General features: G+C 40.9%; 1 protein-coding gene across 3 annotated transcripts in view; it reads left to right on the forward strand.

Annotated features, from left to right (window-relative positions):
• The window catches only part of LOC132452075 (dihydropyridine-sensitive L-type skeletal muscle calcium channel subunit alpha-1-like), a 137,876-nt gene that overhangs the window by 51,193 nt on the left and 72,285 nt on the right, over positions 1-14,398 (forward strand). For all 3 annotated transcript variants that reach the window (XR_009524229.1, XM_060044442.1, XM_060044441.1), the window contains exons 7-13: positions 2,294-2,397; positions 4,872-5,017; positions 5,188-5,269; positions 6,749-6,909; positions 7,307-7,532; positions 7,682-7,889; positions 8,038-8,158. Coding sequence is in view for 2 of the 3 variants with exons in the window: in XM_060044442.1 (XP_059900425.1) it covers positions 2,294-2,397; positions 4,872-5,017; positions 5,188-5,269; positions 6,749-6,909; positions 7,307-7,532; positions 7,682-7,889; positions 8,038-8,158 (1,048 nt within the window). In the remaining variant the exon portion in view is untranslated. The remainder of the gene's footprint in view (positions 1-2,293; positions 2,398-4,871; positions 5,018-5,187; positions 5,270-6,748; positions 6,910-7,306; positions 7,533-7,681; positions 7,890-8,037; positions 8,159-14,398) is intronic.

The raw sequence follows: 14,398 nt of genomic DNA on the forward strand, positions 1-14,398 counted from the left end.
TATAAAACTAAAGATCAGACGTAATCACTGACTAAAGATTATGCAAGTAAAAAGTATATTTCTCGCTAGAAATGTTATTAGAAACAAGTTTAACGGTGATTCGGTCCTAAAATAAGCCTATTGCATTTCCCATTCGATTAATAAAAAAAATCAAGCCCGAGCCCGTCCACGTTCTGTCCGAGCCCGGCCCGCCTCGACACATTAACTGTAATTATGAGCCCGAGCCCGATTTCAACCCGACATTTTTTTTAGTACATATAACTTTGTACACATTTGTTACTAGGTCTACTCTGCCAGATATACAGCCTATGTAAGGGATAATGCATAGAACGCCGGTCATTATCGGGAAAATAAGCCCCACCAGGGCGAACAGTACACCGACACGCAGCGAAGGTGTCTTGCTTCGCCCTGAAGGGTCTTATTTTCGATAATGACCGGCGACGTTCTATACATCTCATCTCATCTCATCTTCGTCCGCTTATCCGGGGTCGGTTCGCGGGGGGAGCAGCTCAAGCAGGGGGCCCCAGACTTCCCTTTCCCGGGCCACATTGACCAGCTCTGACGGGGGGATCCCGAGGCGTTCCCAGGCCAGTGTTGAGATATAATCTCTCCACCTAGTTCTAGGTCTTTCCCGAGGTCTCCTCCCCACTGGACGTGCCTGAAACACCTCCCAAGGGAGGCGCCCAGTGGGCAGCCTTGCCAGATGCCCGAACCCTACATTCTATACATTAGCCCGCTTATTACACGCCTACTTGCCAAAACGAACAAAATAACTTCACATGCTGTGTCTTTTTTACAATTTATTTGTTACCAGCATTCGTAGTGTTGATCAGCAGAGAAATTATTTGTCCGCAAAGACGGTTACGTCGCTTAGCAACGGAAGACGCTGGGGTTGACAAGTCACCGGACTACTACCCATGCAAGTGAACGGAGCGTTCCACGGCATTGAGAAGACCCGTGTAATAAAGACCTATTATATTTCTGTTTATGACATAGATTTCTCCTCAGATTAGGCCAATAAACCAATGATAAAATAAAAATAAAATCGCTAGATCAAAGGCCCGGCCCGAGGATAGTGGTGGGAGTGACGGGGCTCGGGCTCGGGCAGAGAATCTAAACACTGACTTGAACTACTTAGCAGGTGTCTGTAGGCCTATATCAGGAGTTAATACACACCCTGCAGCCAATCAGAATACGAGTATTCCCCCAGACTGTGGTATAAACAATATTATTCACGAGTTATAATCAACCCCTACACATCAATATTAATGGTAACCCATTAAATACGATATGATTTTTAGATGTCATGGCAACGTCCGCTCGTGACACTGGACTTGCGAGGCATCGACGCGGACTTCCATTCACATAGCCAAATATTTTTTTTTGCAAAATTACTCATTTTTTTTACGCAATTTTTCATGACCCACTTACAGCCACTGAGTTAAAAGTACTGACATGAAAATTAAACGAGTCATTGCCATCATCAAGTCAATCTCGAAAAACTCCAGCCAATGATTTCCAGACCCACCGTGTGGCATTGGACATTAAGTACGTCAATCAAACGGTCGTACTGCACTCCCCCGCGCGTGACCCCTTCGTGCACGTACTCAAAGCTGGTGACCCAGAGCAAGCTTCTGTTTGTTGTTATCCTGCGGTAGCTACTGGAGCTAGCTAACTAGCTAATGGCTCGCTCTCGCGCATCTGTGTTCGCTCATGCTTGATTGCGCGTCCATGTACTTGGAATGGGTGGAGTCAGAGTCAGCGTTGAAGGAGAGGGGTAGGAGTTGTGTGTTGTCAAAATCTGCTGGCGTTTCGCAAAACCCATACCCAACCTTTAAGGGTAGGATACTTTATTATTCTCCTATTGCTATAATTGACCACACGATGGCTCTGTAGAGCGGAGTGCTGCTGCATCAAAGCCACTCACCCCTACTAGCCTCCCACAGGCTGGGCCAAAGTTTAGGGCAAGGCATGACAACTTAAACAAAATTTCATCACATAAAATAAAGGACAGGAAGAGGAATACAGAACTCGGGGGGGGGGGGGGGGGGGGGGGGGGGAAACCCACCCCACCCCACAAATACATAGGAACATAACAAGTATGCTTGGAAAGAGGTTCAGACAGGCGAACATTTGATTGGGAACCATGAATTGTGCATATTTATTTTTAATCTATTTAGTTATAGATGTGCTTATTGAGTAATAATTTGAATTGAACAACCTCCAGAAGTATGTCTTGATAAAGAGAAGGAATATTAAATGCCAACATTATTTTGTGTTTTTTCCTTCCTAGGTAAACGATGCCATCGGAATGGAGTGGTCCTGGATTTATTTCACCACGTTGATCTTGGTCGGGTCCTACTTTGTACTCAACCTGGTTCTAGGAGTGCTTAGTGGGTAGGAACATCCATCGCATATTCAAAAAGTGACTTTACTTAAGCTCACCTTCACAAATATAATGGATGTGTTTCAATCTCCCCTGCCTAAAACTCCAGATTTTCTCCAGTTTTCCCACCCACCATCGATCAGCCGTCACTAATCCGTCTTGGCACAGTCTAGAAAGTGTGTTATCACACACCTCCATGAGGCTGGAAAGGATTTATATCGTTTATATATATCAATTCAACATATTCCTGTTGTATATTATTATTGCTACTATTAATTATAATACATGAAAACACAGGAAACAAGACAAAACGTAACTAAATGAAAACTACTTAGAGCTTAAACCAAAGGCCTGTCTGAAGAGATGGGTGTTTAAAGGATTATTCCGGTCTGTGTAATCAATCCATTGTAACTTTCTGGTTACAATATAATTTGTTACCAATATAATTTGCCAAAATACTTTCTTGTACCTATCCCGCTGAACAGTCTTTGTAGACAGTTACAAGATAATTCATTTTTAATTAATTAAAATTAATTCATTTTTTTAATTCATTTTTAACAATTTACCAGCTCTCGTTTTGAAGACTATTCACCGCGCCATTTGTTTCAATGGGAATCGCGACGGCCTATACTTTCAACATAAAGTGTACATATTTATAATTTGAAATTCGCCCCAGCCTTTATACCACAGATACTATAGGGTCTATAGCATATAACCGCGTTTTCTGATTACAGTTTAATGCATTTTCCACAATGTACCAGCTCTCGTTTTGAAGGCTGAACAAACAATTTGACTGGAATTACTAATAGGTGTCCATATATCAGGGTTTAATGGACACAGTATAATTAAAGGATACGCAAGCATAGACATCCTATATCATAAATATATGATATAGGATGTCTATGTATACAAACGCTTAAAAAATATATATTGACAAGTTGATGTCGGCAGGGTTGCTATGGCCTGTCGTTATGCGGAAATCGGAAGGACGTTGTCAGCCCTGTGTGTTTAAATGTTCGCTACGTCACTGCTGTTTCGAAAAGTGTGTTTCCATCTCCCATTTTGCTCATTTACTCTCTTTCGCATTTCTCAAAAACCACCTCAAGCGAGCGGATAAACTTATTTGCGAATTAAAGGATTTTTATGCGAATTTTGGTGTTTCCATCACCGTTTACTGATTCCAAACTTCAAAATTAGCATAAAATCAGGGGGATGGTAACGCAGCTAGTGAGTATGTGATTACACAATTTAATTAACTCTAGAAATTGAATAAAGCTAGAATTGTACTACCTGACTGAGAGGGTATCTGACATGGAAGAAAAACAAACGAGTGGAAGGGAAGTTTTGACTGACATGATTGACCCCAGGTTGTAGATCGAGCATGTGGAGTTGATGACAGTACTGGATATCTGGAGCTCAGACCACGCCCACAATCACAGACTGAGTAGAGGGAGCAGAAACAGGCAGTAAAACCCCAGAACCAAAGATGACTGGAGGAGACAGGTATGATCTGGGAGATATGAAAGGGGAAATCAAGGCGAAGGTTGGCAGGGAGATTCAGACGGATCACTCATAGGTTGATGACTGACTCAATCTCATAGGGACCCACAAAATGATAGACCAGATTCTTAGAAGCCATCTTTAGAGGTAGATCGGTATGGCGAGCAGCCATACCTTTGGACCAGAGGAAGAAGCGGGAGCAGGGTTTTCATGGGTAAACGCTTGCCTTTGCGACCGTTTTTGAGGCCAAAGCAAAGCAGTTTGGGCTTGCCTCCAGGTACTCCGACGATGCATGAGTCCGAACAGATGGGTGTGCTATCTCATCCTCCTGCCATGGAAACAATTGGGGCTGATAGACTAGAGAGGAGGGACAGTTTAAAAAATACATGTTTCAAAAGAAAGCCAAATGCAATGTGTTGTAAAAAAAATATGTAGCCATGCAGAATGCATATTATCTGATCTTTCGCCAGTATGCTCATGATTGCAAGTTTGTGTTACTATATTGGTGGTTAGTAGGGTCCCCCCTTCACTTTAGGCGTCTTTGAGTGTTATTAATTATTATTATTATTCATGTTTAACCTCTGTTTTCCTTTTATTCCTAGTCTGTTTTACATAGTTTTGAATGATGACTATATGCTCTGTAAGGTGACCTTGGGTGTCTTGAAAGGCGCCTCTAAATTAAATGTATTATTATTATTATTATTATATTAGCTTAACCTACAATAATAGCCTCATAATAACAAAACAAATGAAACATTATACTGGCCAAGAATGCCATCAAAATTCATATCACCGGCCAATTGTGATTCTACTAAGCCAATGGAAACACTGGTGGTGAAACCGCGGTTTCCTAATGGAAACCGTGGAGGAGACGGGTATGTACAATGTTTGTTTCCACCTGTAAAGCATTGGCGAGCGAACATTAGGTTAACTGATAACTGTTAACTTCCATCTGTCCATTCATCATTACATTATATTCTTTCAGTGAGTTTACGAAGGAGCGAGAGAAGGCCAAGTCCCGTGGAGAATTCCAGATACTCAGGGAGACACAACAGTTGGATGAAGATCTGAAGGGCTACATGGAGTGGATAACTCAGGCAGAGGTGATTGACAATGACCAGGAGGGCCAAGGTAAGACCACCTTCTGAAAGAAAATAGAGTTGCTAGGAATCTAGAATGGAAACAAAGTGTGTGTGTGTGTGTGTGTGTGTGTGTGTGTGTGTGTGTGTGTGTGTGTGTGTGTGTGTGTGTGTGTGTGTGTGTGTGTGTGTGTGTGTGTGTGTGTGTGTGTGACACCTCAGGTCTGCTCCCCCTAGAAGATGGAGGATCAGAGGCAGATAGTTTCAGTAAAATGGACACCATGCACCGGATCATTTTCTACTAGTAAGCATTTATTTAGAAACATATTTTTCTACCCTTTATGATATGATGGAGCATGTGGGATGGTTCCCCTTCTTCAACAGCAGTGCAACATTAACCTTTTAAAACCGCGGTTACACCACCAGTGTTTCCATTGGCTTAGTAGAATCACAATTGGCCGGTGATATGAATTTTGATGGCATTCTTGGCCAGTATAATGTTTAATTTGTTTTGTTATTATGAGGCTATTATTGTAGGTTAAGCTAATATAGTAACACAAACTTGCAATCATGAGCATACTGGCGAAAGATCAGATAATATGCGTTCTGCGTGGCTACATATTTTTTTTACAACACATTGCATTTGGCTTTCTTTTGAAACATGTATTTGTGCACAAACACATATCATTATACATGCGCTGCACATTTTACGTTTGGCTGGTAAATGAGTGTCTTATCAGACACGTTGGCTAGAAGAAACCCTGGGTGTAACTCGTTAATCACCACCAACGTACTGGATATACATTCATAAATACACGTACATAAACACATACACATACATACATTGTGGCAACCCCTTTCGTCGGCGGCGGGGATTCGGGAATTAAACAAGGAAGCAGGGTTCGGTGCAACGGGTTTTATTACCGGCAGCTCACAAAAAGGGAAATGATACGTTAACTAAGGTTCTTCCGTAATCGGGAATAAGGATGCGGGACCTCCGGGTCCAGCCCATCCTCTGGGTCGGCGGGGAAACACCTCCCGACGCCTCCGGCTCTCTCCAGGGGGGAAACGTTCTCTGGTTAACGTTAGGTCGACAACACGTCTTTTCCCGGTCAGCTCTTTTTCCCCCGTCCCCAGCCCTTAGGCTCCTCTCCCGTCCCCGTCCCCCCGGTGCCCCCAATGTCCTTGATTGCCTGGGCCCGCTTGATGCTCCATCTAGTGCAGCTGGGTGGAGGGGGATGTATCTTCCTTCCACTACCCGTCCACGGGGAGGGTGCTGAAGCGGCTGGACCCTGGCCAACGGCGTGGGGTTGCCTCACATCTATACATACATAGAGACGCACACATACATACACACACACACACACATACATACAGACATCATACATACATACATACATACATACATACATACATACATACATACATACACACATACACACATAAATACATACACACATACATCGTGGCTTGGATCCAAATGCAGAAATGCAGACAAGTTCAAGTCATACATGTATAGCTAGCATTGAAATTCTCCATACGGAGTCTAAGCACTAAATAAAATAGTTATATTAATCAATAAATTCAAATACGCAGTTGAAATTTCAAAAAGGCAGGCAGACAAATCAGTAGTATTAGAAATGGCAACACTTTAAATGTTTACCAAAATAATGGATCATAGCTTTCAATAAATCATAATATTAATTCCCACTAATATTACTGCATTCATATCAGTATTTCTGCTGTCTTTCTCCCTATCTTCCCCATAAACCTCTGGATACAGTAAACGCGCTCGCAGATGGAACCATTTCTGCAGAAGAAAATGCCGGATGTATGTAAAGTCCAAGCTGTTCACCTGGTGGGTAATCCTGCTGGTTTTCCTCAACACACTGGCTGTTGCAACTGAGCATCATCAGCAGTCAAAGAGTCTCACCGATTGGCAAGGTATCAAGTATGAATAGCTATCAATAGATATATATCATTTATATTTAATACTTTGTTTTATAAACAACAAAATCAAACATAAGACAGAAGACATACTAACATGTCTATACGAAAACAACACATCAAGTGTCCAACTTCCCATTGAGGTCAAGTCAGGAAGGCCATTCCAAAACAAGTTATGTGGCCATCGCAATAATTAAAGGAACTGCCTGATATGGATATTTTAGACAGACTACATTCATTCCCATGAACAATCAACACTCCCCTGTTTATACTGTTCCCACAGAGGTATTTACATTGGGTTAGTCTATTATTATAATCATGTTATTGAGACCAATTTGTCTATGTCATGGTTTTGTCTCTTCTCTCTTCCTCTGCTCCTGGTGTTTCTCAACAGGGACTTCCAACAAGCTGCTGCTGTCCATGTTTGCCATTGAGATGTTGATGAAGATGTATGCACTGGGGCTTCCCTCCTACTTCATGTCACTGTTCAACCGCTTCGACTGCTTTGTTGTGACCACTGGCATCTTGGAGCTAATCCTGGTCCGGATGAACATCATGTCTGCTATGGGGATTTCTGTGCTACGTTGCATCAGACTGCTACGCCTTCTCAAAGTCACTAAGTAAAAGGATTTGAAGATGTTTATAAATAAAATACCTTTCATAAAGACACTGATCATTTTCAAAGGGAATAATATTGTTTTTTGCAGGTCTGAAATTTTCTTTGTTTTATTGAAGTTCTTGAGATTCATGACCTGTTTTTTTTTTTTAGGTACTGGACAACCCTCAGTAACCTGGTTGCATCCCTGCTGAATTCAATGAGATCAATTGCCTGCTTGCTGCTTCTCCTCTTCCTCTTCATTGTCATATTTTCATTGTTGGGGATGCAGGTGTTTGGAGGGAAATTCAACTTTTCCAACCAACCCAAACCACGTAGCACATTTGACAGCTTTCCTCAGGCCCTCATCAGTGTATTCCAGGTACGTATATTGAAACATGGCCTTCAATCTGAATAATAAAGTCATTCCTATAATTAATTGAGTGTCTGATAGCGCACATTTTAGCACACATTAATTCATTCTTATAACATACATTTAAGCTGACTGAACTTGTGTGTTTGCTTCCCAGATCTTGACAGGAGAGGACTGGAACTTGATAATGTACGACGGCATCATGGCCTATGGTGGACCTAGCATGCCTGGGATACTAGTTAGCATTTACTTCATTATCCTCTTCATCTGTGGAAATTGTATCCTTTTGTCTTTCCTACAATTTCCTTAATTTGATTATATATTTGTGTGTTGACAACTACGTTTGATATATTTAAAGCATATGATTTTGAATGGTTGAAGCCCCTTCAACCATTCACTTTCAGTCCCCTATTTAGTGGGGCTTCTGTCCCCTATTGAGTGGGCTTCAGTCCACTATTTAGTGGGCTTCAGACCCTATTTAGTTGGGCTTCAATCACCTATTTATTGGGCTTCAGTCACATATTTAGTAGAGCTTGTTTTTCATCACGGCCCTCCTGAAAATCTGTAGCCATCTGTGGTCAACTTCACGAAGAGGCGGGCCTACTGATTTCTACAGATAATGTGAGCAGTAAAGAAATGCAGTCCGCACCAAAATGATCGGTAACCCTTCCTTTTACAGTCCCCTAATTACTAGGTATTTACCCGGTACATACATGGTAAATTATAGTGTATTACTGGGTAATTACCACTGGTAATAAGAAGGTAAATACAGAGGTAGTTACCCGGTAAATACATGGTAAATCATAGTGTATTACTGGGTAATTACCACTGGTAATAAGAAGGTAAATACAGAGGAATTATCCGGTAAATTATAGTGTATTACTGTGTAATTACCACTGGTAATAAGAAGGTAAATACAGAGGAATTACAGCTGATGTACCAAGTAAAACCTCCACTATTACCCATCAACTCAACTAAGTAGCGTGTAGTTGTAACTGTTTTAGGTTGGTAATAACTCCGATATTGTGTACTTCCTAGGAAATTAGGCAACCAATTCTTAGAAACACCTATTATCCAAGGTTTATGTTGGTAACAGCCCAAATTTAATGATGTACTATCTAGAAATTAGCATAGTACTTTCCAATAAAATACTTTTTCTTAGTTATTATTCGTAGCTACATCCATTTAGAAAGGGTTTATTCGATTTACCACTATGGAATTACTTACCTGGTAACAACCTCTGCAGGAACAGTTTTCCTCTAGTGTTATGGTACATCTTCTCAAATACTGGGTACAAAGCCGTTTGTTTCCATGGTATTACCAGGTTCATACCATATAATTTATAATAGATACATTCCATTGTCCATGCAGTCAACACAAACTTGTACCATGTACGTTCTGCGACGTTACCAAGTAAAACACGACAATTTACCCAGTAAGTAAGCTGAAACTGTACTGTAAAAGGAAGCCTCGTTTGTTTCCATGGTATTACCAGGTTCTTACCACATAATTTATAAAAGATACATTCCATTGTCCATGCAGTCAACACAAACTTGTACCATGTACGTTCTGCGACGTTACCAAGTAAAACACGACAATTTACCCAGTAATTAAGCTGAAACTGTACTGTAAAAGGAAGCCTTATTTGTTTCCATGGTATTACCAGGTTCTTACCATATAATTTGCAACACATTCCCTTTTCCATGCAGTCCACACAAACTTGTACCATGTACGTTCTGCGACGTTACCAAGTAAACCACACCAATTTACCCAGTAAGTAAGCTGAAACTGTACTGTAAAAGGAAGCCTTGTTTGTTTCCATGGTATTACCAGGTTCTTACCATATAATTTGTAATACATTATTCCCTTTTCCTAGCATTCAACACTAACTTTTACCATGTACGTTCTGCGACGTTACCATATAAAACACGACAATTTACCCAGTAATTAAGCTGAAACTGTACTGTAAAAGGAAGCCTCGTTTGTTTCCATGGTATTACCAGGCTCTTACCATATAAGTTGTAACTGGTTATTCCCTTTTCCATGCAATCAACACAAACCATATATGTTTTGCAACATCGTTCACCAGTAGTTAAGCACTTTAATTGTTGTTATAAAACCCCAAACCACTGTTGATGAAAGGCATATTAAAATTAAACAAAATCAAAGGCTTATCTTTCAAACAATGCATATCTCACAAACAGGCACTGAACACTGAAGAAATCGGACAAAAAAAGAGCCGTCCACATCAACTCAATTTAAATGTTACTGATGGTGTTTTCATAAAACACATGACAGTGTTATGGCAAGTGACCACAAGGAAGACTGCTTCAACCTCTACAATTTGAATAAGTGGTGAATGCCATGCAGCAATCTGCCTATGGGAGCATCTTTGTGGTCATTCGCAAACCAATGAGTCCACTCGATGAATGACAGATGACTCTTTAGTGTCTTCTCTGTGAGGTATCCCTGCAGTCTCCACATCTGGGATTTGAAGGCTGACCAAGACCTGACCAGGTACCTCCAAATCTCCCCTTCAAGAATCAGAAGACAAGAAAATAAACATTAGGACTGTCAATTAATGAACATTTCTAGAACATGTAGAACTCAAAGATTATTTTGTTTATCAGTTAAGAAAGGATGCTGGTCCTCTGGCCATTGTGTTTGGTCATATTGAAAAGAGAAAAAGGCATAGCCATAAATACAGTTAATAGGACGGGATGGGACAGGCTGTTAGCTCCGGTTAGCCCTTTAGCATCGAGCTAGCGGAGCTTCTGTCATTCAAATAACTCGGACATGTTGTTTAAAACCTATAACACCCAATTTATTAAAATATCCGGGCTCTCTCCCATGAGTACAGTTAATAGGACGGGAAGAGACAGGCTCTGTTAGCCCCGGTTAGCGCGATGCTAAAGAGAAGCTCTACCGGAGCATGCCACCTCAACAGGTGCAAGTTAGCCTCCGGTTTGATATTCGGTTTACCACCCAATCGGATTCATCAACATAAGTGCAATACATTACGGGCTTATGGTACGAACACACCAAACGCGTACCCGCGTATAAAATCGGCAATTTTTCCATAGGGAACCATTGGTTTACGCGCGTATGAGGCGCGTACATGCGTTACATGCGTAAAAGCAACATTTTACTCGCGTTAGCGGCGTATGAGCTGCGTATATATACGCGCGTACATATACGGAGTAACCCCTGACTGCAGCTCGCAGATCGAGGAGGAGCTAAATGTGGGCGGGCTTAAACGTTTAACCCCGCCCACATTTAAGGAAAATTCCGCGCAGCATCATTGACTCAGTATCATGGTTTTACCCTCTCGGGCGCCATCTGGTGGCGGAGATCCGGCAGCACATTCTCAAACATCAATACAGCACAGCACAGCACAATGACTTACCGGTAATATGGAAAAAGGTTCATGCATTTGATAGACTGAGACATTCCTACTTTTAACTTGTCATTTCAAATGTCTATTTTAGTATAGACACATATTATTTCGTACACTCAATTATATTAGCTAATTCAAATAAACCAAAGACAGAAGACTTTGCATCATTGATTTTTATTTTCACATAGTAACATATTTTCACATTTCACATAGTAACATAGTTACGCCATTAAATGCGTTTATGGAAACATTTTTAGCGAGAAATGTGCATTTTACTTTCATAATGTTCGCTCGGTGAATGTGAAGGATGTTTGGTTTGATAGTTATGACGAAGAGTGAACGCTCCGTTCACTTGCATGGACAGAGTCTCTGGTTGCTAAGCAACCTCAACTCTTGGCGGACTATTTCTCTGCTGATCAACACTACGAATGCTGGAAACACACCAGACACACCATGTGAAGTTATTTAATCCGATTATTGTTATTTATATCCAAGATTATTTAATCTAACCCGATCTAAACTCTATCATGCACCCAAACACGGCGGCGTTTGGGTTTCCTACCTCGGACTCCTAAATCCAGCCACAGGCGCGTAGCTGCGTAGGACCATTTCTGACACAAAATGGTCAAGCAACATTTTAGCTGCGTTACACGCGTAAATCTTTACGCGGGTACGCGTTTGGTGTGGCCGCGGCTTTAGTATGTTGAGGACGGTTTAGGAGACCGTATCGCGAAAAATCACAAACACATGTTGGCGCCATCAATGTCTGTGCAACAACGTCATTTACGTTCTGGCTGCAACCTGTTTTAGGGACTGTCAACAAATTACACTCACCGACTGGTGGCAGAGACGTTACCATGGAATTGTTTCAGGAAATCAATCACACAAATATATTGCAATATAGTTAATCATAATGCAGTTAATAGTTTAATATTCGACAAAAATCGACTAAACTATATTTGAAATTATTAATTGCATCCCGTTTAACAATAATGCAATATATTAGCAAAGTTACCTGCAGTAAGTAGCAGCCCACCATTGGCAACTACTACTACAATCAGGTGACAAAATGTATTTTTTAGTGATTTTTATGTTATTTTATATGATTTATTTCCAGAAACAATTCCATGGTAACGTCTCTGCCACCAGTCGGTGAGTGTAACTTGTTGACGGTCCCTAAAACAGGTAGCAGCCATAGAACGTAAATGACGTTGTTGCACAGACATCGATGGCGACAACATGTGTTTGTGATTTTCGCGATACGGTGTCCTAAACCGTCCTCAACATACTACGCCCGTAATGTATTGCATTTATGTTGATGAATCCGATTGGGTGGTAAACCGAATATCCGGCGAATATCAAACCGGAGGCTAACTTGCACCTGTTGAGGTGGCATGCTCCGGTAGAGCTGCTCTTTAGCATCGCGCTAACCGGGGCTAACAGAGCCTGTCTCTTCCCGTCCTATTAACTGTACTTATGGGAGAGAGCCCGATTAAATCCAGATATTTTAATAAATTGGGTGTTATAGGTTTTAAACAACATGTCAGAGTTATTTGAATGACAGAAGCTCCGCTAGCTCGATGCTAAAGGGCTAACCGGAGCTAACAGCCTGTCCCCTCCCGTCCTATTAACTGTATTTATGGCTATGCCTTTTTCTCTTTTCAATATGACCAAACACAATGGCCAGAGGACCAGCATCCTTTCTTAACTGATAAACAAAATAATCTTTGAGTTCTACATGTTCTAGAAATGTTCATTAATTGACAGTCCTAATGTTTATTTTCTTGTCTTCTGATTCTTGAAGGGGAGATTTGGAGGTAGGCCTACCTGGTCAGGTCTTGGTCCGCCCTCAAATCCCAGATGTGGAGACTGCAGGGATACCTCACAGAGAAGACACTAAAGAGTCATCTCTCATTCATCGAGTGGACTCATTGGTTTGCGAATGACCACAAAGATGCTCCCATAGGCAGATTGCTGCATGGCATTCACCACTTATTCAAATTGTAGAGGTTGAAGCAGTCTTCCTTGTGGTCACTTGCCATAACACTGTCATGTGTTTTATGAAAACACCATCAGTAACATTTAAATTGAGTTGATGTGGACGGCTCTTTTTTTTGTCCGATTTCTTCAGTGTTCAGTGCCTGTTTGTGAGATATGCATTGTTTGAAAGATAAGCCTTTGATTTTGTTTAATTTTAATATGTCTTTCATCAACAGTGGTTTGGGGTTTTATAACAACAATTAAAGTGCTTAACTAATGGTGAACGATGTTGCAGAACATATGGTTTACAATATGGTTTGTGTTGATTGCATGGAAAAGGGAATAACCAGTTACAACTTATATGGCAAGAGCCTGGTAATACCATGGAAACAAACGAGGCTTCCTTTTACAGTACAGTTTCAGCTTACTTACTGGGTAAATTGTCGTGTTTTACTTGGTAACGTCGCAGAACGTACATGGTACAAGTTTGTGTTGACTGCATGGAAAAGGGAATAATGTAATACAAATTATGTGGTAAGAACCTGGTAATACCATGGAAACAAACGAGGCTTCCTTTTACAGTACAGTTGCAGCTTAATTACTGGGTAAATTGTCGTGTTTTACTTGGTAACGTCGCAGAACGTACATGGTACAAGTTTGTGTTTACTGCATGGAAAAGGGAATAATGTATTACAAATTATATGGTAAGAACCTGGTAATACCATGGAAATAAACGAGGCTTCCTTTTACAGTACAGTTTCAGCTTAATTACTGGGTAAATTGGTGTGTTTTACTTGGTAACGTCGCAGAACGTACATGGTACAAGTTTGTGTTGACTGTATGGATAATGGAATGTATCTATTATAAATTATATGGTAAGAACTTGGTAATACCATGGAAACAAACAGCTTTGTACCCAGTATTTAAGAAGATGTACCATAACACTAGAGGAAAACTGTTCCTGCAGAGGTTGTTACCAGGTAAGTAATTCCATAGTGGTAAATCGAATAAACCCTTTCTAAATGGGTGTAGCTACGAATAATAACTAAGAAAAAGTATTTTATTGGAAAGTACTATGCTAATTTCTAGATAGTACATCATTAAACTTGGGCTGTTAAGAACATAAACCTTGGATAATAAG

The sequence above is a fragment of the Gadus macrocephalus genome, chromosome 23 (assembly GCF_031168955.1).
Source record: "Gadus macrocephalus chromosome 23, ASM3116895v1".
Classification (NCBI taxonomy): Eukaryota; Metazoa; Chordata; class Actinopteri; order Gadiformes; family Gadidae; genus Gadus; species Gadus macrocephalus.